Source organism: Hevea brasiliensis, chromosome 10 (assembly GCF_030052815.1).
Source record: "Hevea brasiliensis isolate MT/VB/25A 57/8 chromosome 10, ASM3005281v1, whole genome shotgun sequence".
NCBI lineage: Eukaryota > Viridiplantae > Streptophyta > Magnoliopsida > Malpighiales > Euphorbiaceae > Hevea > Hevea brasiliensis.
Window position 1 is genome coordinate 256,388 of NC_079502.1, and position 22,052 is coordinate 278,439.

Sequence of the window (22,052 nt, forward strand, 5' to 3'; positions counted from 1 at the left end):
TTGAAAATCAAGTCAAAATTAAAAAAAAAAAGCAAAATTCGGAACCGATCGGTTTGAACCAAACCAAACCAAAGCGATTCGATTTGATTCGATTTTTTATTCATTTCGGTTCGGTTCAGTTCTAAAATATAGTAATTCGATTTTGGTAATTTAATTCGTTTCGGTTGAATGCTCACCCCTAAAAGCAAGTAGCTCATAAACCTCAAAAATTCTTGGGTGATGCTATGAAAGCTGCTGGCAGATTCAAAAAAGAAAGAGAAGAAGAGACTAAAGTTGAGGATAGTGATGAAGAAACAGAGACAATGGCAGAACTAGTGAGAAAGAGGAAAGGAAAGGTATTACTGGGTCTGAACCTTCCAAGAAAAAGAAGAAAGTTGAGAAGGCCTTACTCTAAAACCCTTTCTGCAATAGAACATTTTTAAACCAAGGTATGTCAAATGGGATTCTTTCTATGGTTTACCTTATGAATTTGAGGATCTATTTACTTTTCAAGGCTAGATGGAATTTTCTGAGTTGAATGAATTTTATTACCCTTATTTGATTCAAGAATTTTACGAAAGTATGAAAGAAGTCATTAAAAGAGAAAGTTTTAGTGTGAAGGTTAAGAAGAAGAGTATGGTTATTGATGTTGATTTTATGGCCTCCGCTTTAAACCTTCCTAATGATGGTAATAGGATTGGAACTTTTAATTGTCTATATTTCCAAAGGGTACACCTAAAAAATGACATGACTAATATTAGTCTAATCCCTCAAAATTTTAGGATTTTGCAATCCTTCATTAGATGTTTGCTTAATCCTAGAAGTGGTAGCCATTCAAATGCAAATAGTCCTTATTTGTGCATTATGTGGCATTTGGTTAACAAAATCAAGTTTAATTTGCCATATTTGCTTTCCAAAGTGATTGCCAAGCCTAGTAAGTATCGAAGATTGCCATATGCTGTGCCTTTAACTCTAGTATTTCAAGCTATGGAGTTGATTTAAGCAAAGAAAAGAAGTATAGCAACCCTATTCATATTAAGGAGATCTTCAAGGCTGATGATGGTAGGAAAATAAGTAAGAAAGGAGAGAAAAAGCAAGACGAAGAAACTAAGATTGAAGTTGAATATGAATTAAAATCAAACTCTGAAATAGAATCTGATATTCTAGTAAGTAAGTTGAAAAAAGGAGGTTCTAAGATAAATGAAGGGAAGAGTTCTAAGAAGGAAAAGAAAAAGAAGTTGAAAATGTCAGAATTTATAAAAATGGCTAAGGCAAATCTGGATATGATGAAGGAAATCAAGGAAATTAGTGGATGTAGTTTGATCATTTTGGACAAATCTCATGAATTACAATAAGTAATTATGGCCGAGCAAAATACCAAGATGGATATGTTGATTAATAGAATGGATAGACAGGAATGGTTCATGAAGAAGATTGCCCAAAAGTTATTGGGAGAATGTTTTCAAAAGTTTGGAGACTTTGGAAGCTACCCACATGGTACCACTGGTATTAGTAATGCAAAGACAGCTGGTTCAAGTGGAGTAAAAATTTCTAAAATAAAAGAGGAAGGAGAGAGAATGTAAAGACTAATGAGAAGGGAAAGGAAAAAAGTAAGCCAGCTGAGGTTGAAGAAAAAGAAAAAAATGATGAGAATGGAGTTACTGCAAAAAAAAAATTAGAAGAAGAAAAAGAATCTGATAAGGAAAAATTAAATGAAACTTCCTCATCTCATACTAAAAGCAACGGCAGTAATGAGAATGGAAAAAGTGGAAGCATAAATGGTTCTAGTCAAGAAGAGGAGAAAGGAGATGATGGCAACAAGAAAGTCGAACCACTATAAATATTGTGTTTGATAATCTTCTTCCCTTAACTCTTTAATTTCTAGCACTTTATTACTCTATTATATATTGAATGTGTTGAGAATTGGTTTTATTGAGTTAATATTGAGCTTAAACAGTCAAACCTGCATATTTTGAACTATATGTGAAAAGAAATACTTGATATTAAGTTATTATCTTATGATTCAGCTACTTTGTGTGTATAACTTGTTAGGTCACTTAGATTATACTTTGAAAATAGAGTTATACACATATTTATAAGTGCTTAGCCATAATTTTTTACTAAGTCTTGAGCAAGGACTGAAAAATTGCCTACAGTGTCCAATTCACTCCCCCTCCCCCCCCCCCCCCTTGGTCACTTTCTTTAGGACAACAAATTGGTATCAGAGCCAAGGTCATGAGTTCGAATCCCTGGCAAGTGCTAGGGGGGCTTGTTGGTACTAGGTGGGGATAACCCAGTGGGCCAGCATCCTGCCTAAATTCCTTTAGCCTATAGCGCTTGGGCTGCTATGCTATAAGGAGTTGGAGTTGCGCCTATGTTAACAACTTAAGCTTTTAGTATGGTGGTAAACGCTAGATCCTACATTATTAAATGTTAAAGTCTAGACAATTAATCTCCCTCAATGGTAGTTGAGCCAATCTTTATATGATTTTTTTTGCTATTTTATTTTAAATATGCTTTCAAGGAACTGCTATAATAAAGCTTAAAGACTGTGTCAAATTTCTTTATATGTGTGTGAATAATATTTTATTTACTTTCTCTCCTTGTCTCTTTCCCTTTCCTCACACAAACAATGAGTATATCATTTTCATGGTCCAGTACATTAATTAATTTGCTTACACCTGGAGTTTCCCATCTCTTTCAATTGATCTTGATGAATGTAACTCTTTAGATTTCTCTCTCACACACATATATCCGGTTCTATCCTTACACTAAATTTTTATTCATTGCAATCGTTGTACATACAATGATTTAATTATAATTATTAATTATTATGGGATTCACATGAGATCTATCACAATCAACAATTATAATAAAATAATTATACATATATTAGTTTCATTATATAATTTTTCTCTTACATTGCACACATGTATATATCCTTTTCTGTCCTTACACTACACAAACATATATCCTTTTTTGTCCTTACACCACTCCAATTTATCACATTTCAAAATTATGTATAAATTTCATAAATATGCACCTTCTTTAGCATCTAGCACTCAATTTTTAAATCAATCGATATCCATATGTTTAAGATTTTTCTAATATCGATTAGCAACTAATTATAAATTGATTGCCAAATTTTTAAAAATTAACTAGTTTACTAAAAAGAGCCTCAAATGGCAAATTGGCTATGAAGTAACCGATTTTAGTCGATTATAAAAATCGATCACAAAACTAATCATATTTTATAGTGGAATCCGTGTTGTCATATGTAGAAATGTATATACCCAGCATCTCTCCCGTGTTTTGTCGATGTGGGATTTGCCTAGGGTGTTACAATCCACCCCCCTTATGGGACTCAGCGTCCTCGCTGAGGTTTGCCCCACCATCGTTCAAGGTTGCACGCGGAGCAGCTCTGATACCACAAATGTAATGGCCCGGCCCACTAGTGATATTGTCCGCTCTGGGTTGAAGCCCTCACGGTTTTAAAACGCGTCAATAGGGGTTACAAACCATCAACTTATATACCCAGCATCTCTCCCGTGTTTTGTCGATGTGGGATTTGCCTAGGGTGTTACAAATTCAACATGAACTCAAGAAATAGATATATTGTAACACCCTAGGCAAATCCCACATCGACAAAACACGGGAGAGATGCTGGGTTTATAAGTTGGTGGTTCCTAACCCCTATTAACGCGTTTTAAAACCGTGAGGGCTTCGGCCCAGAGCGGACAATATCACTAGTGGGCCGGGCCATTACATTTGTGGTATCAGAGCCGCTCCGCGTGCAACCTTGAGCGATGGTGGGGCAAACCTCAGCGAGGACGCTGAGTCCCATAAGGGGGGTGGATTGTAACACTCTAGGCAAATCCCACATCGACAAAACACGAGAGAGATGCTGGGTTTATAAGTTGGTGGTTCCTAACCCCTATTGACGCGTTTTAAAACCGTGAGGGCTTCGGCCCAGAGCGGACAATATCACTAGTGGGCCGGGCCATTACATATATGATGGGATTCACTTATTAAATATATGAGTCTCACATATTTATTTCTTAAATTCACGGTGAACTAAGTTTTAAGATTGAATTAATTATCTAAGTTAAGTTTCATTTATTTTGTAGAAAAAAATTTATATAAAAAAATATTTTTAATGAAAATTATTTTCTAAGAAAATATTTTTTATGAAAATATTTCTATTATTTAATTACAACGTTAAACTAATAATATATGTTTATATTATGCATATATTTACAAGTGTTTGGTCATTTAAATAAAATTATCAAAATCCAAAGAATGACTTCTTTTAAAGAAAGAAGTCGTTTACCTTAAAAAGGCTTAATTTTACTTTTGAGTAGAAAAATATTTGCTATTAACCTATTTTCTTTGTGCCCTAAATGCTAAAAATATTTTTTATAAAAAATAATTTTTACAAAATAAATATATATATATATATATATATATATATATATATATATATATATATATATATATATATATATATATGTATGTATATGATTTTTTTCTGTCAAAGTACTAAGAAATAATTGATTGTAGCTAATTGCACTAAGGATACTCTAGCTGATTATATTTGAAATAATTATTTTTTATAAGGCTTTAATTTATTTTTCTATTTTATAAAATTTTTACTTTCGAATATTGTTATTATTATTTCTCGACCCGTGGAATATTCCTTAAAATTGGCTTTTGTTGTGAAATCAGTGCAAAGATAGTTATGCAATTTAATTAAATGGAATCGTTTGTTATGTGAATTTAGATTTACCTATAGTTCGAAAAATAATTATAAATTGAGCAGTGAAAGCGGTAATTAATTCTGAATCGCTAGAATGTGTTTATCTTTATAAGCTAATTAAACTGATTTATAAACTTTAAAAATAGATTGATATATTTATTTATAATCATTTTTGAACTTATAAATTAAACTTATAAGCTAAAAAAAAAATTGAGAGAAATCAGTTTTTCATTTTGGTACTTATAAGGTTTATACTTATAAACTAGTTTGATCAAGTATTTTACTATATTATTCTCATTTAATTTTTAAAATTTAATCATAAATCTCATTTAAAATCATTTTAATAATAAATATGCTTGTAAACTATTTTTTATCAAATACATTAATTGTTTATTAGTAACTTATAAAAACTTTAACGAAATACATAATTGTTTAAAATTTTAAATACATATAAGTTCAAATTAACTTATAAATATAAAACCTTTAAGTACCAATGTCTATTCATTGGAACTCATTTTGTTGTTTTTATTTTTCCTTCCTTGATTTGATTAACAAGTTTTGAAGTTGTATTTAATAAAATCTGTATTTAGAAGAGTCTTTGCTAAGTATTATCTAAATATTTTTAACTGTCTGTATATTTATTTTAAATAAAATTTAATTTTATTGTCAAAGAAATTTCTACATAAATTTCCACACAAATAACTTAGTCGTAATTCAAATCAGAGATATTTGAAGGACCATTTAAACAATCTTTTTTACTACAAAACAAAATTATCGATGGAAAAAATTTGATCAGTAAATTATCGACGGATTTTCATCCGTTAGCAAAAAAAAAAATTATAAACAGAATTATGGAAAAAATTATATTTTCTGTTTATCGGGTTCAAGGAAGTAGCAAGAGAATTATGGAATCAAATGCCCAGCTCAAGACCATAAATAATCCATTGGTAATTTCTGTAGGTTATTTGACATTTTCTTGTAATTTTTTTTAACAGAAAAAAATTTTTTATGGACAATTTCAAATACCTTTACAAGTACAACCCTTACTATTGGCTACCAATAATGTATTTTTTGGATTGTCAATCCTAGGAGTGGTTTTAAATAACCTTAATAATGGCAGGAGAGCACGTAAATAGCGTGTGGAATTGGCGGGTGTGAAAATTTTAGTAGCACAACCAGCCACCACAATCAATAGCCTCTACACACAATCTAACCTAACAGTTTGCACAATCGCCTCAACATAGTAGGGACATGTCAATGGAGACAATTTTTCGATACTTTCAACAATCGTCCCAAAAGGAGAAATTATATAGTATTAATGTGATTTCATGTGATATAGAATGATAAACAAATGATAAATAGATACATAAATAAATGTATGGTTATTTAAATATAAAAAAACTATAAAGTGATTATAGATTATGGGATCCACCTATATATATATATACGTTCACCTATTTAGATCCATATATGCATATATGTCTATTTACTATTAGATTATCATTCCATGCATGAAATGGGATATAAAATCACTATTTTACTATATAATCTCTCCCTCAAAGAAGGCTAGAGGCATTTATAACCACCACTTTCACATCAACGTACTGATTTCACACTTAATAGTTTGGACTTTTATCTTTCAGTGCAAGTCTCTCAATTTGTTAGATTTCACACTTATCCAGTAGTTGATAGCTGGTTCTCAAAGAAAAAAATAGTTGTTGGTTGTTCTGTATTATTATTTATGTATGATTGAATAATAAAAGGTGTAAATTATCTCTTTATGATGATATTAAAATTTCATTGTTTTTAGATTGGATTTGTAGAAAGACCGTAAAGTCAAATAATAATAGAATATCACTGAGTAGAGTGTATTTCTTACCGAATGACTAAATTAAATGTTCTATCAATACAATCATATTCTTTAAACCAAGATAATTGTCATTATATTTTATATAAGTAATTTATCTTAAATTTTTTTATATAAACTTGTAATAGTATAAAATTTTATACTATTTAATGAGAACTCTATTTTTTATTTTCCAAAAAAAAGGAAAAAAATTAGCTAGTTTTTATTATATAGAAAAATTTATAATAAAAAAATATTTTACTTAATTGAAAAAAAATTACATAATAGCCATCACTTATTATTATTGATAAAAACTATTTTTTTGTTGTTATTATTGAATACATTATTCTCATGCATGGGTGGAAATATGTGCCTGTAATAATAAATTTTATTTGTCCTTTATTGATGAATTATGAACAATAACAAAAATAACCTTAATGGCCCTTGTAGTGTCATGTGGCGAGCGTGGTCCCTCTGAACTCTATTTCAGAAATATAAAATCAATTTTGGAGTCTTCAACTACAAACTTAAGTTTTGTGGTGAGTGGTTTCTTGATATTGGTATGAGAGCCTCTCAGATAAAAAAATTTAAAGTTTAAATCTAATTATCTCCATTTATTAGCTGAATATTTCAATATAAGACAAAGTAAAAATATGCTTATTTATGCTTAAACTCAAGTCCAGTAAGCTTTCACATGCCAGGCTATAACAGAAAAATGCATAATTATTCATGTAACTCTCATTTACAAACTTAAATTATTAGATTGAGTGGTTCATTAACGTGATCTAATAATTGAGTTCACATGCAATTCATTAATTTTTTACACCCACCTAAAACATTTAAAAGACGGACCACTCTAATTAATAAAATAAACAAGAAAAGATAACCAAATCCATAAAGTTATCAATCGGTAGAACCTGAATTTGCTTCAAATTGCCACCTTCAAATGTGGACATCCTATGTTTGGTATACCGACTGCATTCAAATTTTTATTAGAATTTAATATAAAATTTCATTGTATTACATTGTATCACAATCTATTAATCAGTAATAAAAATCTTTGACTTAATTACAAAAATAAGTCATTTTTTTTTTTGTGTTTTAGCAATCTATTTCAAATATTTAAATTTTTGTAAACTTAGCTAAATTTCTGTCCTTAATTAAATTTTTTTTATCTTTACTTAATTAAAATTTTTTTATCTTTATGTTTCTGCATTAAATTGAGTTTACTCAATTTACAAGTGTCAAAAGCAGATATGGCTTTTTTCGCAAGTGAGAGTTGGATTGCGGGCGTGTCAGGGACGTATATGATCCCATTTATAGACGCATTTGTGCCTATTTGACTTCTAATTAGAGCGATTAATGGGAAATAAAGGACCAATTTTTTGGGTTCCTTGACTCTACTAGGATACACTTCATTAAGATCTCTACTTAATTAACTTGAAAGATGTGAGAACTGGAATTGATTATTGAGGAATTAAAAGATCACTTGTGCATATAAGAGTAAATATTGTGCTTGAAAAATAAACGTTATTCATGGTTGATTGCTTCAAAAAGTAAATATGTGCAGAAAAGACAATTTGCACTTCATTAAAAGATTAAATTGCTTGTTGATAAAATGTAAATATGTGCAAAAAGTATAAATGAGAATCTTGAGAAATTGAAAGATTAATTTGTTTAAAAATTTAAACATTTGCTGAAAATTATAAACTGGCTTGCTAAAAAATTAAAAGTTGCTTTGCATAAACTATAATATGAATAGGAAATTGTAAAGATTGGAATTGAATTTATTACAAGAATGGAAATATTTGCAGAAGAAAAGTAAATTGCTTGCTTAAATTGAAAAGTAAAGATTGGAGTTCAATTTGATGCTAGATTGAAAAGTAAAAGATCTCTTAAAAATGTAAGGAGATTGCTAAACTTGAGAAAATTTGAGTTAAGATATTGATTAGTTGTTGTTGTTGTTGTTGATCTTCTGACTGAAGCCCAACATGTCAATTTATAGGCAAAGTTGTTGCTGTTGATCTTATGCTTGGTGGCCATGTATAGTGGTTACCATTTCCACCACTTACCACCTTTTTCTCTCCACTAGCCCACTTTCTGTAACCTCGCATTACCACCTAAAAGCCACCTATTATCTCTATAACCACCCACTCACACCAATTCACCACTTTCCCATAACTCTTGTTCATGCTCATCTTTCAGAAGATATTTTTTAGACACTGAATATTTGTATGTCCAATAGGTAACATCCACTTGTATGAGTAATTAATTAATTGGTTTGGCTCCATATAATTAATATCCACTATAACTGTAAGTCTTCTACTACCTTGAGCAATGAGCGCGATCACATTAAATTGACAATTTTAATTTAATATTTCAGACTCATTAATTAACTGAGCCCTAAAAATATTAAAAATTAAATTGTAGTGTAAACACTTTCACCGTCTTCTATTGTCCTTTTTCTTTCTCTCCCTCCTCTTTCCCCTTTCGCTTTCTCTGCCCTTGCCCACCCTCATGCTTCCACTGGCCCTCCAATCAATGCAACAACTCACTTTTTCTCAACTCCTCCTCCCCTCTTTATACAGAAATCAATAGGCGAAAACTAATAGCCATGGATTTCACTCCTCTCACAGACGCATTGTTCTCTAAATCCTATAATGAGATTTCTAATATTTGCAACCAACTCATGCTCAAGGCAATTTTCTTCTTTTAATTTTTGCTTTTCTTGAATTTTATTATATTTGTAACTTATTAGTTTTTCTTTTATACGTATTTTACCTCCTCTTTGTAATTGCTTTTTCAAATTCTCATCAAGTTATTGGTACCTTTTTGTTAATTATATCCGTATTCAAAATCCTAATTCTCTTGTTGGTGTCCAATTCACAACAGAGGGCAGTGGTGTATTTACTACATTGAAAGATAAGTCATATATATATATATGACTGGACTATTTGTATTTTTACTAATAAAAAGTCGATTGATTCATATATTAATCATGAAAAAAAAATTATTTATTTTTTTATTTTTTTTATTTTTTTACATTTGTCGTTGGCAAAGAGGTTAGGACAGATGACCTTATGTGATCCATCATCTGGGCCATTTTTATGTTATTATGTAAATTAATAAATATTTGCTTCCTCTCTAATAGGGACGTAGTATAGTGGATTTGAAATTTAATATAGGATATAACTCAACTCAACTCAACTAAGCCTTTATCCCAAAAATTTGGGGTCGGCTATATGGATTCGCTTTCTCCACTCTGAACGATTTTGGGTTAAATCCTTAGAAATGTGTAATGCTTCTAGGTCATGTTGTACTACTCTCTTCCAAGTCAATTTAGGTCTACCCCTTTTTTTCTTTCTATCCTCTAACCTAATGTGCTCTACTTGTCTAACTGGAGCCTCCGTATGTCTACGCTTCACATGACCAAACGACCTCAATCTCCCTTCTCTCAACTTATCTTCAATTGGCACCACTCCTACCTTTTCTCTAATACTCTCATTACGGACTTTATCTAGTCTAGTATGGCCACTCATCCACCTTAACATTCTCATCTCTGCAACTCTTATCTTAGATGCATATGACTCTTTCAGTACCCAATACTCACTACCATATAACATAGCCGATCGTATGGCTGTACGGTAAAATTTTCCTTTCAATTTTTTGAGAATCTTACGATCACATAAAACTCCCGTGGCACGTCTCCACTTCAACCATCCAATTTTAATCCTATGACTAACATCCTCCTCACATCCCCCATCTACTTGAAGGACTGAGCCTAAATTTAATATAGGATAGTGTTAAAAAAAAATCCTAAACTTTCATGTTTTTAATAATTTTATCTTAAATGATTTTTAACAAAAATACCTTAAATTTTAAACTTTTAATAATTGTACCTGTTGTTTATTCCACATTAATTTTAATAAAAAATTATCCAAAAAACTTGAATTTTACATTTTTAACAATTGTACCTTAAACTATTTTTTTAACAAATATACTATAAACTTTGAAATTTACTATATTTGAACCCATTGTCAGCTGTCCCATTAAATACTAACAAAAGTTCTAGATTAGTACTTCTAATCCCCAAATTAAAACTATTTAAATCTAATTTATAATAAAATAAATTATAATTGATGAATTAATTGGTCTTATTTTGGGGCTGTAAGGTGGGTCTAATTGAATTGTTGAGAGGGAATGTTGATGGGAAGTGAGGTTAATTCTTCATAAGGACAGAGTTGGGTTGAGCAGAGGTGAGCGTCACAAAGGTAATGACTTGTCGAGATGATGAAATAGTAGAAGTGGTCTCAATTTTGTTATAAATGAATTTTTTGTTTCTTTTTCTTTTCTTATAAATTGGGTTTAATTAGTATCAGTTTAGGGATTGAAAGTGGTGAATGACACCTCTTTTAGTATTTAAATGGGCAATTAACAATAGGGTTTAATTGTAGTAAAGTTCAAAGTTTAGGGTATATTTATTAAAAAAAAAATAGTTTGGCAAAATCCATTATCTTTAATAGACAGCAAAGTACAATTATATAAAGTTTTTTTTATTAAAAAAAAGGTTTGGGGTAAAATTATTGAAAACCTCAAAGTTTAAGATTTTTTTGGACATTACTCCTTTAATATATTATTTTTCTTTCCTTGCTTCTTTAAAATATATATATATATATATATATATATATATATATATATATATATATATATATATATATATATATATATATATTATCTTAACTCTAGAATAGGGTTGAATATTCATGTTTGTAGATAAAAAATGTGTCGTGTACCTACATGTATAACACGAAAATGGCTAACCCAAACACAGCCCATTTAATTAATCGTGTCAAAATACTCAACCCTAACACGGATATATTTATAACATAGGTTATACGATATGACTCGTACGTATAACCTTTTAAATAAATGGGTTACTATAAATATCACATGACACTAACACATTTAATCCATTTGACATATTTAACTTATTTAATAAGGTAAGACACATTAAAAAAAATATCAAAATACATTTTTAAATGTGTGTAATAAAATGATGCTGTTAAGCAATATACATAAGTAGGTCATAATAAATTTAAATAAATAAAAATAAAAATAAAAATTTTAACCTATTTAAATAAATGTGTTATTACGCCTTTAATCGAGTTAAATGGATCAATTTGATTAAATCTATATTTTTAATGTGTCATAAACAGATTGACTTATTTATGATCCAAACATTAGATATGATGTTAAAATGGCACATTTTTTAAATTCCACGCAGATTTCTGAACTCTTTTATTTTCATCATTGGTCTCTTTTTACTTGATTTGTTTATTAACTCAATTTTCATATCGCAATTTTGATAGTTTTCAACTTCAGCTTATAAATTAGGGTTTGTAATTTTAAATAGTTTGCTAGAAAAGAATTCCATCATTTAACTGGAATACAAATATTTTATAATTTTAAGTGTTCAATTGTTATTATTTTAGTATCAAATTATTTTTTAAATCTTTTTTTTTCTTATTTTCATCTAGAATGCCTCAATGAATTTATACTTTTATATGCTTCAACTTATAAGTGATGAATTGCTATAAAAAAAAATTTAAGTGATTATTTTTTCATAATATATAATAAGTTTATGATGAATAAAACATAATCAATCTATTATAATTATATGAATATTTAAATTTTAATTCTTTTCAATATTAAATCTTGCGTGCGCATTACTCTATGGAATACTAATGGTCAGCAAATAATTTTGTAGTTTTCATGCTTGACGTTGATTCATTTGCTTATGGTTGGTACCAACCATCTTTCCAATCGATCTCCTATGGACAATTATTACGTTTTCAGAGCTCAGTTCACATGCAACCAATACATTAATTTTTTACACCTAAATATCAATGGAAAATTATATATGCATCTAATATAAATTTAAATTTATATGAAAATAAATTTAATAATTATTAAATTAAATATTTATATTAAGATATTTGAAAAAATAATTAAAGTGCATAATTTTTTTTTTATGAAATAATTATAATTAAAAATATTTGAAAAGTATAAAATTTTTTTCACAATTATTAAAAATAACATTGTAAATAAATAAAAAATTGAAAAATAAATACAATCTATACAAAGATACAATTTTTTTTTTAATTTTTTAGAATATTTGTTTTCATAGTCAATATTGAAATTAAAAACTTTATACATACATAATTATAAAATAGTAAAGAATAAAATGATGCATGCATATTCTACTATAAGAGTAAAAAAATATATTCTAGAAAAATTAAAATGTTTTAAAAATATTGTTTCACAAAAATTAGCAAACAATAAATATAGAAACTACAAACAAAGTATTAATGGTTTAACTGTGAAAAGTAATTATGAAGTGTTAAAAAAATATTTTAAAAATTTTACAGTTAAATAAGAATATTATAGTTAATTTTAAATAAATAACATCCAAAAATAATATAAAAACTAGATGACTAACAGTCTTAAATGAAATACATAAATAAATATATCTACTTAAATGGCTAGAAGTAAGGGTGTTCGGTTCCAGTTCAGTTCGAGATTTTCCTAGGAACCAGAACCAAATTAGAATTTCGAAATTTCAGTACAATTTCAGTTTGATTCTTTATTGTTTCGATTTCAGTTCAATACAGTTCTCAGTTCTTCGATTCTAGTTTGGTTCAGTACTATTCCAGTTTGATTCTCGGTTCTTAAAATAATTTTATGTTATTATTTCCTTAAAAAATCATACTTAAATTAACATTTAAGTTTTAAATTGAGTTGTTAATACATAATATATCATATAATATATCATATAATATATCTTTTAGCTATACCTAAATTATATAATCTTTAATTATAAAGTGCATATATAACTTAAGATTAAATATATTATATAATATAATAGTATATCATATAATATATATTTTAACTATTTATTAATTATATAATATTTAACTATAAGATACAAATATAATTAAGAATTAATATATATATATATATATATATATATATATATATATATATATATATATATAAAAGATAATAGTATATTTATAATTAAGAATGATAAGGTCATTTAATATATTTATAACTAAAATTATTAACAAAATATAGAAAAATGAAATGTAATATTAATTTATATTTTGTTCATAATTATATATACATAAATAAGTATATATAATTATATTAAAAGTATATAATATATCTTAAAAAAAACATAAAAAAATATATAAATTTAATTCTTGGTTCAATTTCGATTCGGTACGATTTCGGTACGGTTCTTGTTTAGTTATTAATGAAGAATCAAAATAAAACTAAAGTATCAAAATAAATTCAGTTCAGTATGGTTCCTGTTAGTTCGGTATGATTATTCAGTTCGATTCGGTTTGATTCCCTCAAGAACCATGCATAGCCCTAAATAGAAGTATGTGCCTCTAATGATCCCTCTGTCTATTTTTATTTATCACTTTTTAATAATTATTTTATTTAAAATTATTTATCATTTTAAAAGATCAATTATTTTTTTAATTTTATTTATTATTATTATTATTATTATTAAGTATAATAATTACTTTTATAATTTTTTAAAATTTTATCTCATTACTTCTCTTTTAATTAAATGAGCTATGATTTAAATAATTTAATTAAAAGTAATAAAATTTTATTTATTCAATCTTTATAGCCTCCAGCTGTCATCTGTCTTGTGGTCCCAACTAATTATGAAATACTTTTAGTGTATAATTATTTTCATTCATAATGATGTTGATTCTGTATTTTTAAATTTAAAAAATAATTAATTTTTAAAAATAATAAATATATTATTTTTTAATGGATCGCATACGTTAGATGTCTCCTAATCGGAGGTGAGCTGACAACAGGGTTGCATTTATTAAAATTTATTAAATATATTTATTTACTACTGACACGCTTTACAGCTTGCCCGCTGCAGCGTTTCAATTTCTCACATGATAAAAACATGAGTAATGTTATTCATATTTAATGTGATGATATCACCCTCCTCACGTCATCCATTATTAAATGTGGTAAAACAAGTACATCTATTTATCAATTAATTTAATTCTTAATATTAATATATTGATAGCGCTTTGAAACTTATTACTGCACCTTTTATAGTATTAACTACATATAATTTGTTTTTTTTTTTAATTTTATCCATTATTTCTATTATGTAAATATTTATCTTAATTTATTTATTATATTTTTTAAATTTATAAAATAAAAAAATAAATTGAGAGACTAACTTTTTATTTTAGTGTTTATAAACATCATATTTATAAGTTAATTTAATCAAATATATTATTATATTATCTTTATTTAATTTTAAAATTTCATAACGTATCCCATTTAACATTATTTTTAATAATTTTATTAATAAATGTGTTTATAAGCTTTTTTTAATAAATATATCAACTACTTATTAATTATTTATAAGTATTTTAATAAAATATGTAGCTGTTTAAATTTTTTAATACCTATAGCTTATAAATTAATATTTATAAGTTAAGTCAAATACCTTCTAAATATTATAATAAATATTTATATAATTTTTTAAGTGAGATAAAAGATAATTTAATTAATTTATTGATATATTTTTATAAAAATAAAGTTATTTAATTATTTTTTTAATTACAATGCAAAATATGACATATAAAAATAGACAAAAAGAGTTGTATTTTTAACGGAAAATATCTCTTGTTATTGTTCTTGTAATTTAATCGGCTCGGTTAATAAGATATTTGATGATAATATATCCTTTGACTGGAAATCCTAATTATAAGCCGAATACTGTAATCAAACAAATTAAAGATCATTCAATTTTGATGCTTAATTATGAAGGAATTAAAATATTTATATAGTCATTAATTTGTGTGTGTATTTATTTATCTAAACAAAAAAAATTTGATATAGAGAGACTGAGTAACATAATCAAATTTTATTTAACATCAGAATATATAACTTAATATTTATAATAATTTTAATATAATTAATTTTACTTAATTAAAATGTCAAAATTAAAGAAAATATATTTAAAAATTTATAATAAACAAATAAAATTGAATAATTTAATAAGATAAATAATTCAATCGTTATTTAGATAAATTAATACTATATTTAAACTTGAAATGTAATTATAGTAAGATTAATTTAGTTTAATAGCTTGTTAAAATAGGAAACTAATGTTGAAATTAAAACTTTTAACAAATTATAGTGATCATGGTGCTAAATATGCTAAAATTACTCTTATTGTATATGTGTGTGTGGATAACAAATACATTATGACAATTAATAATGGTGATTGCCTTTGAGCTTTTTAGGGAGGTTGAAATAAGCCCATTTGAACTTTTTTTTTCAAATTAATCTTTAAACTTTTAATTAAGTTTAAATTAATCCTGATTTTGGTAAAATATTATGGTTAATAATAAAATATTGTTTTCTCTAATTTTAAATTTTAAAACTTATTTATTATTTCCAATTAAATTAACAATTGAAAAATAAACTCAACTCTATACATTTAATTGAAAAAAAATCAAGAATATTCATTTCAAATCGAACATCAAGAACCGGAAATCATCACCAATGACCGTGCTACAATTCTCAATCAGAAATTACCAAGAAAATTCATGATATTATGAATCCAGACATATGAAGGACAAAACAAACACAACTTCACGAAAGACAAAACTCAATGCTCGTTTTTGTGGGACTTATTGTGCTCTTTAGCAACAATAAGAAATGGATTGGTTTAGGATATGAGTTAAATGGAAATTTTTTATCTGCACCAAGATGTTAATAGAAAATTATTTAAATGTATTTTTAAGTGAAATCTACCTTGATTTTAACTAAAATGATAATTATTGATTGGTTAGATGCATACACCTTGGTGTAGGTAAAAATTACTCTGAGTTAATATTTAATTATTTAAATTAAAAAAAATTATTTTATTTTTTGGCCAAGAATTGGATTTATTTAACATTTTGTGGACTAATTTGGCTATAAAGTTAAAAATTAATTTATTTGGACATCAAGAAAAAGTATATGGCATATTTGGACTTGTTCCAAATTCAAAATGGCACTGAAAATTGAGAATTCAAAAGTTAACATGGTGATCAGCATGAATCAATTCAAATTTAATCATTTGAGTTGATTCAATCCATTAAATTTGCTCGCTCAAATAATAATTTAGCTTGAAAGATTACTTGACTCGTAAATTAACTCAAAACTTTTATATATAATAATTCAATGAGTAAAATAAAATAAATGAAAAATGATATATAATTTAAGATGATCTGAAAATTTATTAAATTTGATCGGTCTATCACAGCTAATTATGTATAGGACAGTTGCCTCAATAATTCTTACTTATGGGGTACATTATTATTGATGTGGATTTTTTTTTTAACTAGACTCGATTCACCATGAATCCAAGATACAAAATACATGGTGGGATCTACATATTAAATGCATGAATCTTATATATTTGTGTCTTAAATTTATGATAGATCCGGTTTAGGTAAAAATTTTTCGCTTGATGCCTATTTAAAGGGTGTGGGGGAACTCATTTTGCAAGAAGCTAGCTAATTTGAAGACTCCCAAAGTCCCAGACTTGGTCTTCCGTCTCCGACTCTCTCCGTAAATTTTCCATATAATAACCCTCCTTCCACATATCCACACCCTAATCTTGCAAACATGTCTTGGTTATCCAACGTTTCCTCGCTGAAGCAGCAAGTGACTGCTCAAGTGACTCAAGGTCTCCTTTCGGCTCCGAAACTATTGGAGTCCGATTATGATGCAATAATTAAGAAAGTTCAAGAAACCCATAAACCTCAGGGCCGCCAAGTTGATAACCTTGACGGTTTATTCAGCATCATTGGCAAAATCTTGCTTCATGACAATCCCAAAAGTGATCATGATGTTACAAATGTATGTTCAAATTTCTCTTCTCCATTCTTATTAGTTAAAAATTATGAAATACTGACATGAAAGTAATTATTCTTTTGCAGGAAAAATCCATAGTGCATGAAGTACCGGCTTCCCTCATAAACAAAATCTGCTGCAAGGTTTTCTTGATAACCGATGATGATATATGATTGCATTAAATTCTTCCTTCATTCATATAATTACATTAAAGTTTAGTTACTGATTTTGGAGTCACTGACGAATCTTTGAACATGTTTGTAATCTACAGCTAGCGTGCAATTGCACGGATAGAGATGCGGAAGAAACAACTATGACGATTCTCGAAAAAGAACTTCAAAACTATCTGTGGGATGAAAAGCTGGTTATTGTGGCAGCTGCTTTTGCAGTGAATTATGGTGAATTTTATCTGCTTACTCAGCTTGACACTCCAGATCCAGTTGCCAAGAATATGGCTTTCCTTAAGCAGCTGCAATTCATCAAGGAAATTGGCAGTGCATCCCAAAATCTCTCTGGAGCAATTAATGAGCTTATCCACGCCATAATGACTCTAATCAAATGTGTTCTCCAGTTCAGTGTTCTAGATCCTAAGTATTTTGAAGCTGAAGAACAACCATCTGCCCCGACTGAAATAGCCAGAGCTACCTACTGGACGATTCATAGTGTTGTGACCTGCGGCTCTTATATTGCTAAACTTGTTGGGTTGAGAAATCAGTAAGTCTTGGAATGCTTCCTTAATCCATTTTTATTTCCAATTAAATAAAACAGAAACCAATTTGCTGTATTTCAGGAACACCATGGCAGAAATGACATCGCGACTGAAAACGCTGGCTTCTAAAGTTAGTAGCATGCAGAAAGTCCTGCAAGTTAAAATTTCTCATCGCAAACATGAAATTGGTAATTATGCCCTTTATTGGCCATTCTAACTTGACCTTAACAACCCCTTCTCGGAATTACTGAATAAAGATCACCATTGGGATATTGCAGAAACTTACAAGTGGCTCATCAATCGTTTCAACACATACCAAGACCATACCATCCTCAGCGACTTATTTGACGTCGAGGGTGGGAAGACAGCCCTTGTGGTAGGCCATGACAACAAGAAAGAGGTTCGCAATTTACCCAATTTCAACTCTGACACTTCCCAGCATCTCACTTGTTAAGTATTACAAGTTATAGTTTTAAAATTCTTTTCGAAACAAATGCAGGTCGATATTAATTCGCTAAAGGGTTCCAACGTGTGGCTGCTCATATCTGGTCCTGGTGCCTGTCATGCAGAAATGAAGACTCTTACTAAATTATACCTAAAACTGCAAACCAAGGAGCAGAATAGGTATCATATAGTGTGGCTTCCAATTGTGGACGAGTTCAATGAACGCGAGTTTTCGTCATTGCAATCCCTGATGCCTTGGTACACAGTGCGAAATCCTAAAATCATCAAACCAGTGGCCATTAGGTACATCAGGGAGGTATGGAAATTCACAAATGAGACAATTCTGGTGCCACTGCTTCCAAAAGGACATGCAAAATCCCTTACCCCTCGTACTCTTGACCCGCTGTGGATGTCAGGAGATTTGCTCAGCCTATTCTCTGTTCACTATCAAAAGAAATCACTGTGGCATCAGAATCTGCAGATAACCCTGGATCTACTTCTCGGAGGAATTTATCCAGAAGATTCGGTAATTTTACATTCCTATAATTTATATTAATAGTTTTTTTTTATAAGATAATAAATTTTATTTTTTAATTAGACTTCAATTGGAGTTTGAACTCGCAGAACTTTTTTTTTTTTATCAAAACTGAGTCAAGATATCATTGATTAAATTTAATTTAGCTTTTAAGTATTTTTAGTAGACTAATTAAAATATGAGTGTGTATGTATCAGTCGAAACCAGCTTCAATCTTATGCCTTTACGGAGGAGAAGACATCAAGTGGATCGAGGACTTCACCACTATGATAAATCGGGTTAAGAATTCCACAAAGATAAGCATAGATTTGGTTTATGTGAGCAAGAACAATGCCATCGATCATTACAACAACGCCATTTTCGATTTCATCACGGCAAAGAAGGTTGGTGGATACTGGAAAGCTGATGAAACACACAGTTGGCACTTTTGGACCCGATTGGAAAGCATCTTTTCTTGGGGGATAAGAGATGGCAAGAATGCTAAAGAAAACGATACCATGAGAGATGTCATGTCTTTGCTAAGCTTCAATGGCAGCTACAAGGGATGGGCTGTGTTTGGTCAATTAGGATCATCTCATAAAGTGGTGAAAGCCACAGGAGAAGTCGTTCTGGATGTGTTGTTAAGGATAAATAACTGGTGGAAAGCTGGCACGAACGTTGATTCTTTTATGCTAGCACTCAACCAACAGATCGAACAACATCTTAAGGTCCAAAAACACCATTGTTATCACATTGTTCTCCCCATCACTGTTCCAAGGGTCCCAGATGAGATGATGATATGCGCAATTTGTGATCGTAAAATGGGCAAGTACCTGATGTACCGTTGCTGTGAGTAGTGACCAAGCTTGGCTTGTTATGGTGGAGGTGATCACCGGCCATCTGGTGTTTCGTTGAAAGAATAAATAAACAATTAATGCGAGAATTTTCTTGCATTGCAATTTAGGATATTCTTGTTTTAGTGGTTAATGTGTAGACTGGATGATTAACCAGTCTCCATATAAGTATGTGCTTGTGTGTATGTTAAGTCTAGCTCTACACGAGCTAAGTATGTGCTTGTGTATGTTGTGCAATAAACCTTGAATGCTTGCAGTGCAAACACCTCCCCCGTTTGGTGTGCTTTCAAGGAACTGTTATAATAAAACTTGAAGGCTGTGTTAAGCCTCTATCTATATATGTGTCTCTTTGTTCTACGTAATTGCTAATTAAGGGGTGACTCAATATTTTATTTACTTTTCTTTTTCTGAAATCCAGTTGCTCATTTCATCCACAAAGGCCTATTGTAATGGAATTTAAAGTTGCATCTGACTTCAAGAATTTGTAGCTTTTGAAATTGCATATTTCAAATGAAATAAAGAATTTGAGAGGATATTATATGTTTTAGCTATATCCAGTAATTAAACTAAACAGACCTTTAAAAAAAAGAGAGAAAAAAATAAATAAAACTTGATATCCCTAGTTCCTCCAAAGGAGAATGAGGAAAAAAATGCATTTTCCAATTCTTTGCACCTTACCCAAAAGATTTCCCCTCAAATTTGGAGGAGAATGGAGGGAAATTACTACTATTTATATGGAAATTATCTCATTAGACTTCTACATCTCCCCCATCATTGTTGCTCTTCTCTTGGCTATTCATGGTCACTTTTGTAAACTTTTAGCTTTTAGCTTTTAGATGATGTTCATCTAAGTGGTTGGATTGTTTTCAAAGAAGGGAAAGATGCAGGAGCTTCCTAAGTTGCAAGCTGCATTGATCCTTGGTTGGTAAATAGACTCACTTGTTTTACTGTCGGTCACAGTTTATGATCCAATAGAAACTGAAAGTTGTCTAACTTATATTCAGCAAATTGTGTCTAATTATATCACACAACAAATTGTTAATTAAAAATAAATTTGATTCAAGCAATTTGCATAATTGTATGCTTTAAAGTGATCAATTAATCAATAATTAACTAGATCTTTAGAATATTGGCCAATGAATGTATAATGATATTGACAAAAATAATATTAAACCTCAAAGGCAAAATTATTATTTTATTTTTGAAAGAAAGAAAAACAATCGTTATATACTTATATTTGAGTAATTAACTTAGATATAAGAAGATAAATGAGGGTACAATAAGTATTCTCCCTCCTTTTATATAGGGTAGAAATTATATTCCTCTTATATTCTAATAATTTATTTAAACATCATATATAAAAGAAATTTGATTTTTTTTTCTTTTACTTTTTCTATTCAATTTCTTTTCGTTTCCTTCACAATTAAGAATCATATCTGTTGGCACTGGGTGGGGATAACCCAGTGGGCCAGCATCCTGCCCATATCTCTTCAGTTCATGGTGCTTGGGCTACTACTCTATAAAGAGTTGGAGTTGCGTCTCTACTTACAGCTTAAGCTTTTGGCACAGTGATAAGCGCTTGATCTTAAAATTGGTATCAAAGCTTGTCTCCCTTGCTTGAGGTTTGAACACCTTAGAGAGATCCTATAATGGCTGGCATATTTAACACAGCTAGTATCCTTGCACCTTTAGTGGAAGGACACTCTATCACTAGACCATCTTTGTTTAATAGTTCTAATTATTCTTTTTGAATAGTTAGGATGAGAAACTTTGTACAATCTGTTGATATTGAAGCATGGCAAAGAATTGTTAAAGGTCCTAAAATTCCATTAGAATTACATACTGATGGTCATAGAGAAAAACTTGAAGAGGAATATAATGAACTTGATTGGAAGAAATTTTCTTCAAATGCTAAAGCTTTAAATATTCTTCATAGTGCACTTGATGCAACTGAATATAACTGTATTTCAAGTTGCACATCTCCAAAAGAAGTG

General features: G+C 29.0%; 1 protein-coding gene across 1 annotated transcript; it reads left to right on the forward strand.

The window, feature by feature from the left end:
• Positions 1 to 17,206: 17,206 nt before the first annotated feature.
• Positions 17,207 to 20,372, forward strand: LOC131169457 (protein SIEVE ELEMENT OCCLUSION B-like). The gene is made up of 7 exons (XM_058128683.1): positions 17,207 to 17,543; positions 17,624 to 17,680; positions 17,809 to 18,251; positions 18,328 to 18,434; positions 18,525 to 18,646; positions 18,746 to 19,216; positions 19,423 to 20,372. The coding sequence occupies exons 1-7, from the start codon at positions 17,310 to 17,312 to the stop codon at positions 20,059 to 20,061; spliced, it is 2,073 nt and encodes a 690-aa protein (XP_057984666.1). The 5' UTR covers positions 17,207 to 17,309; the 3' UTR covers positions 20,062 to 20,372.
• Positions 20,373 to 22,052: the final 1,680 nt, after the last annotated feature.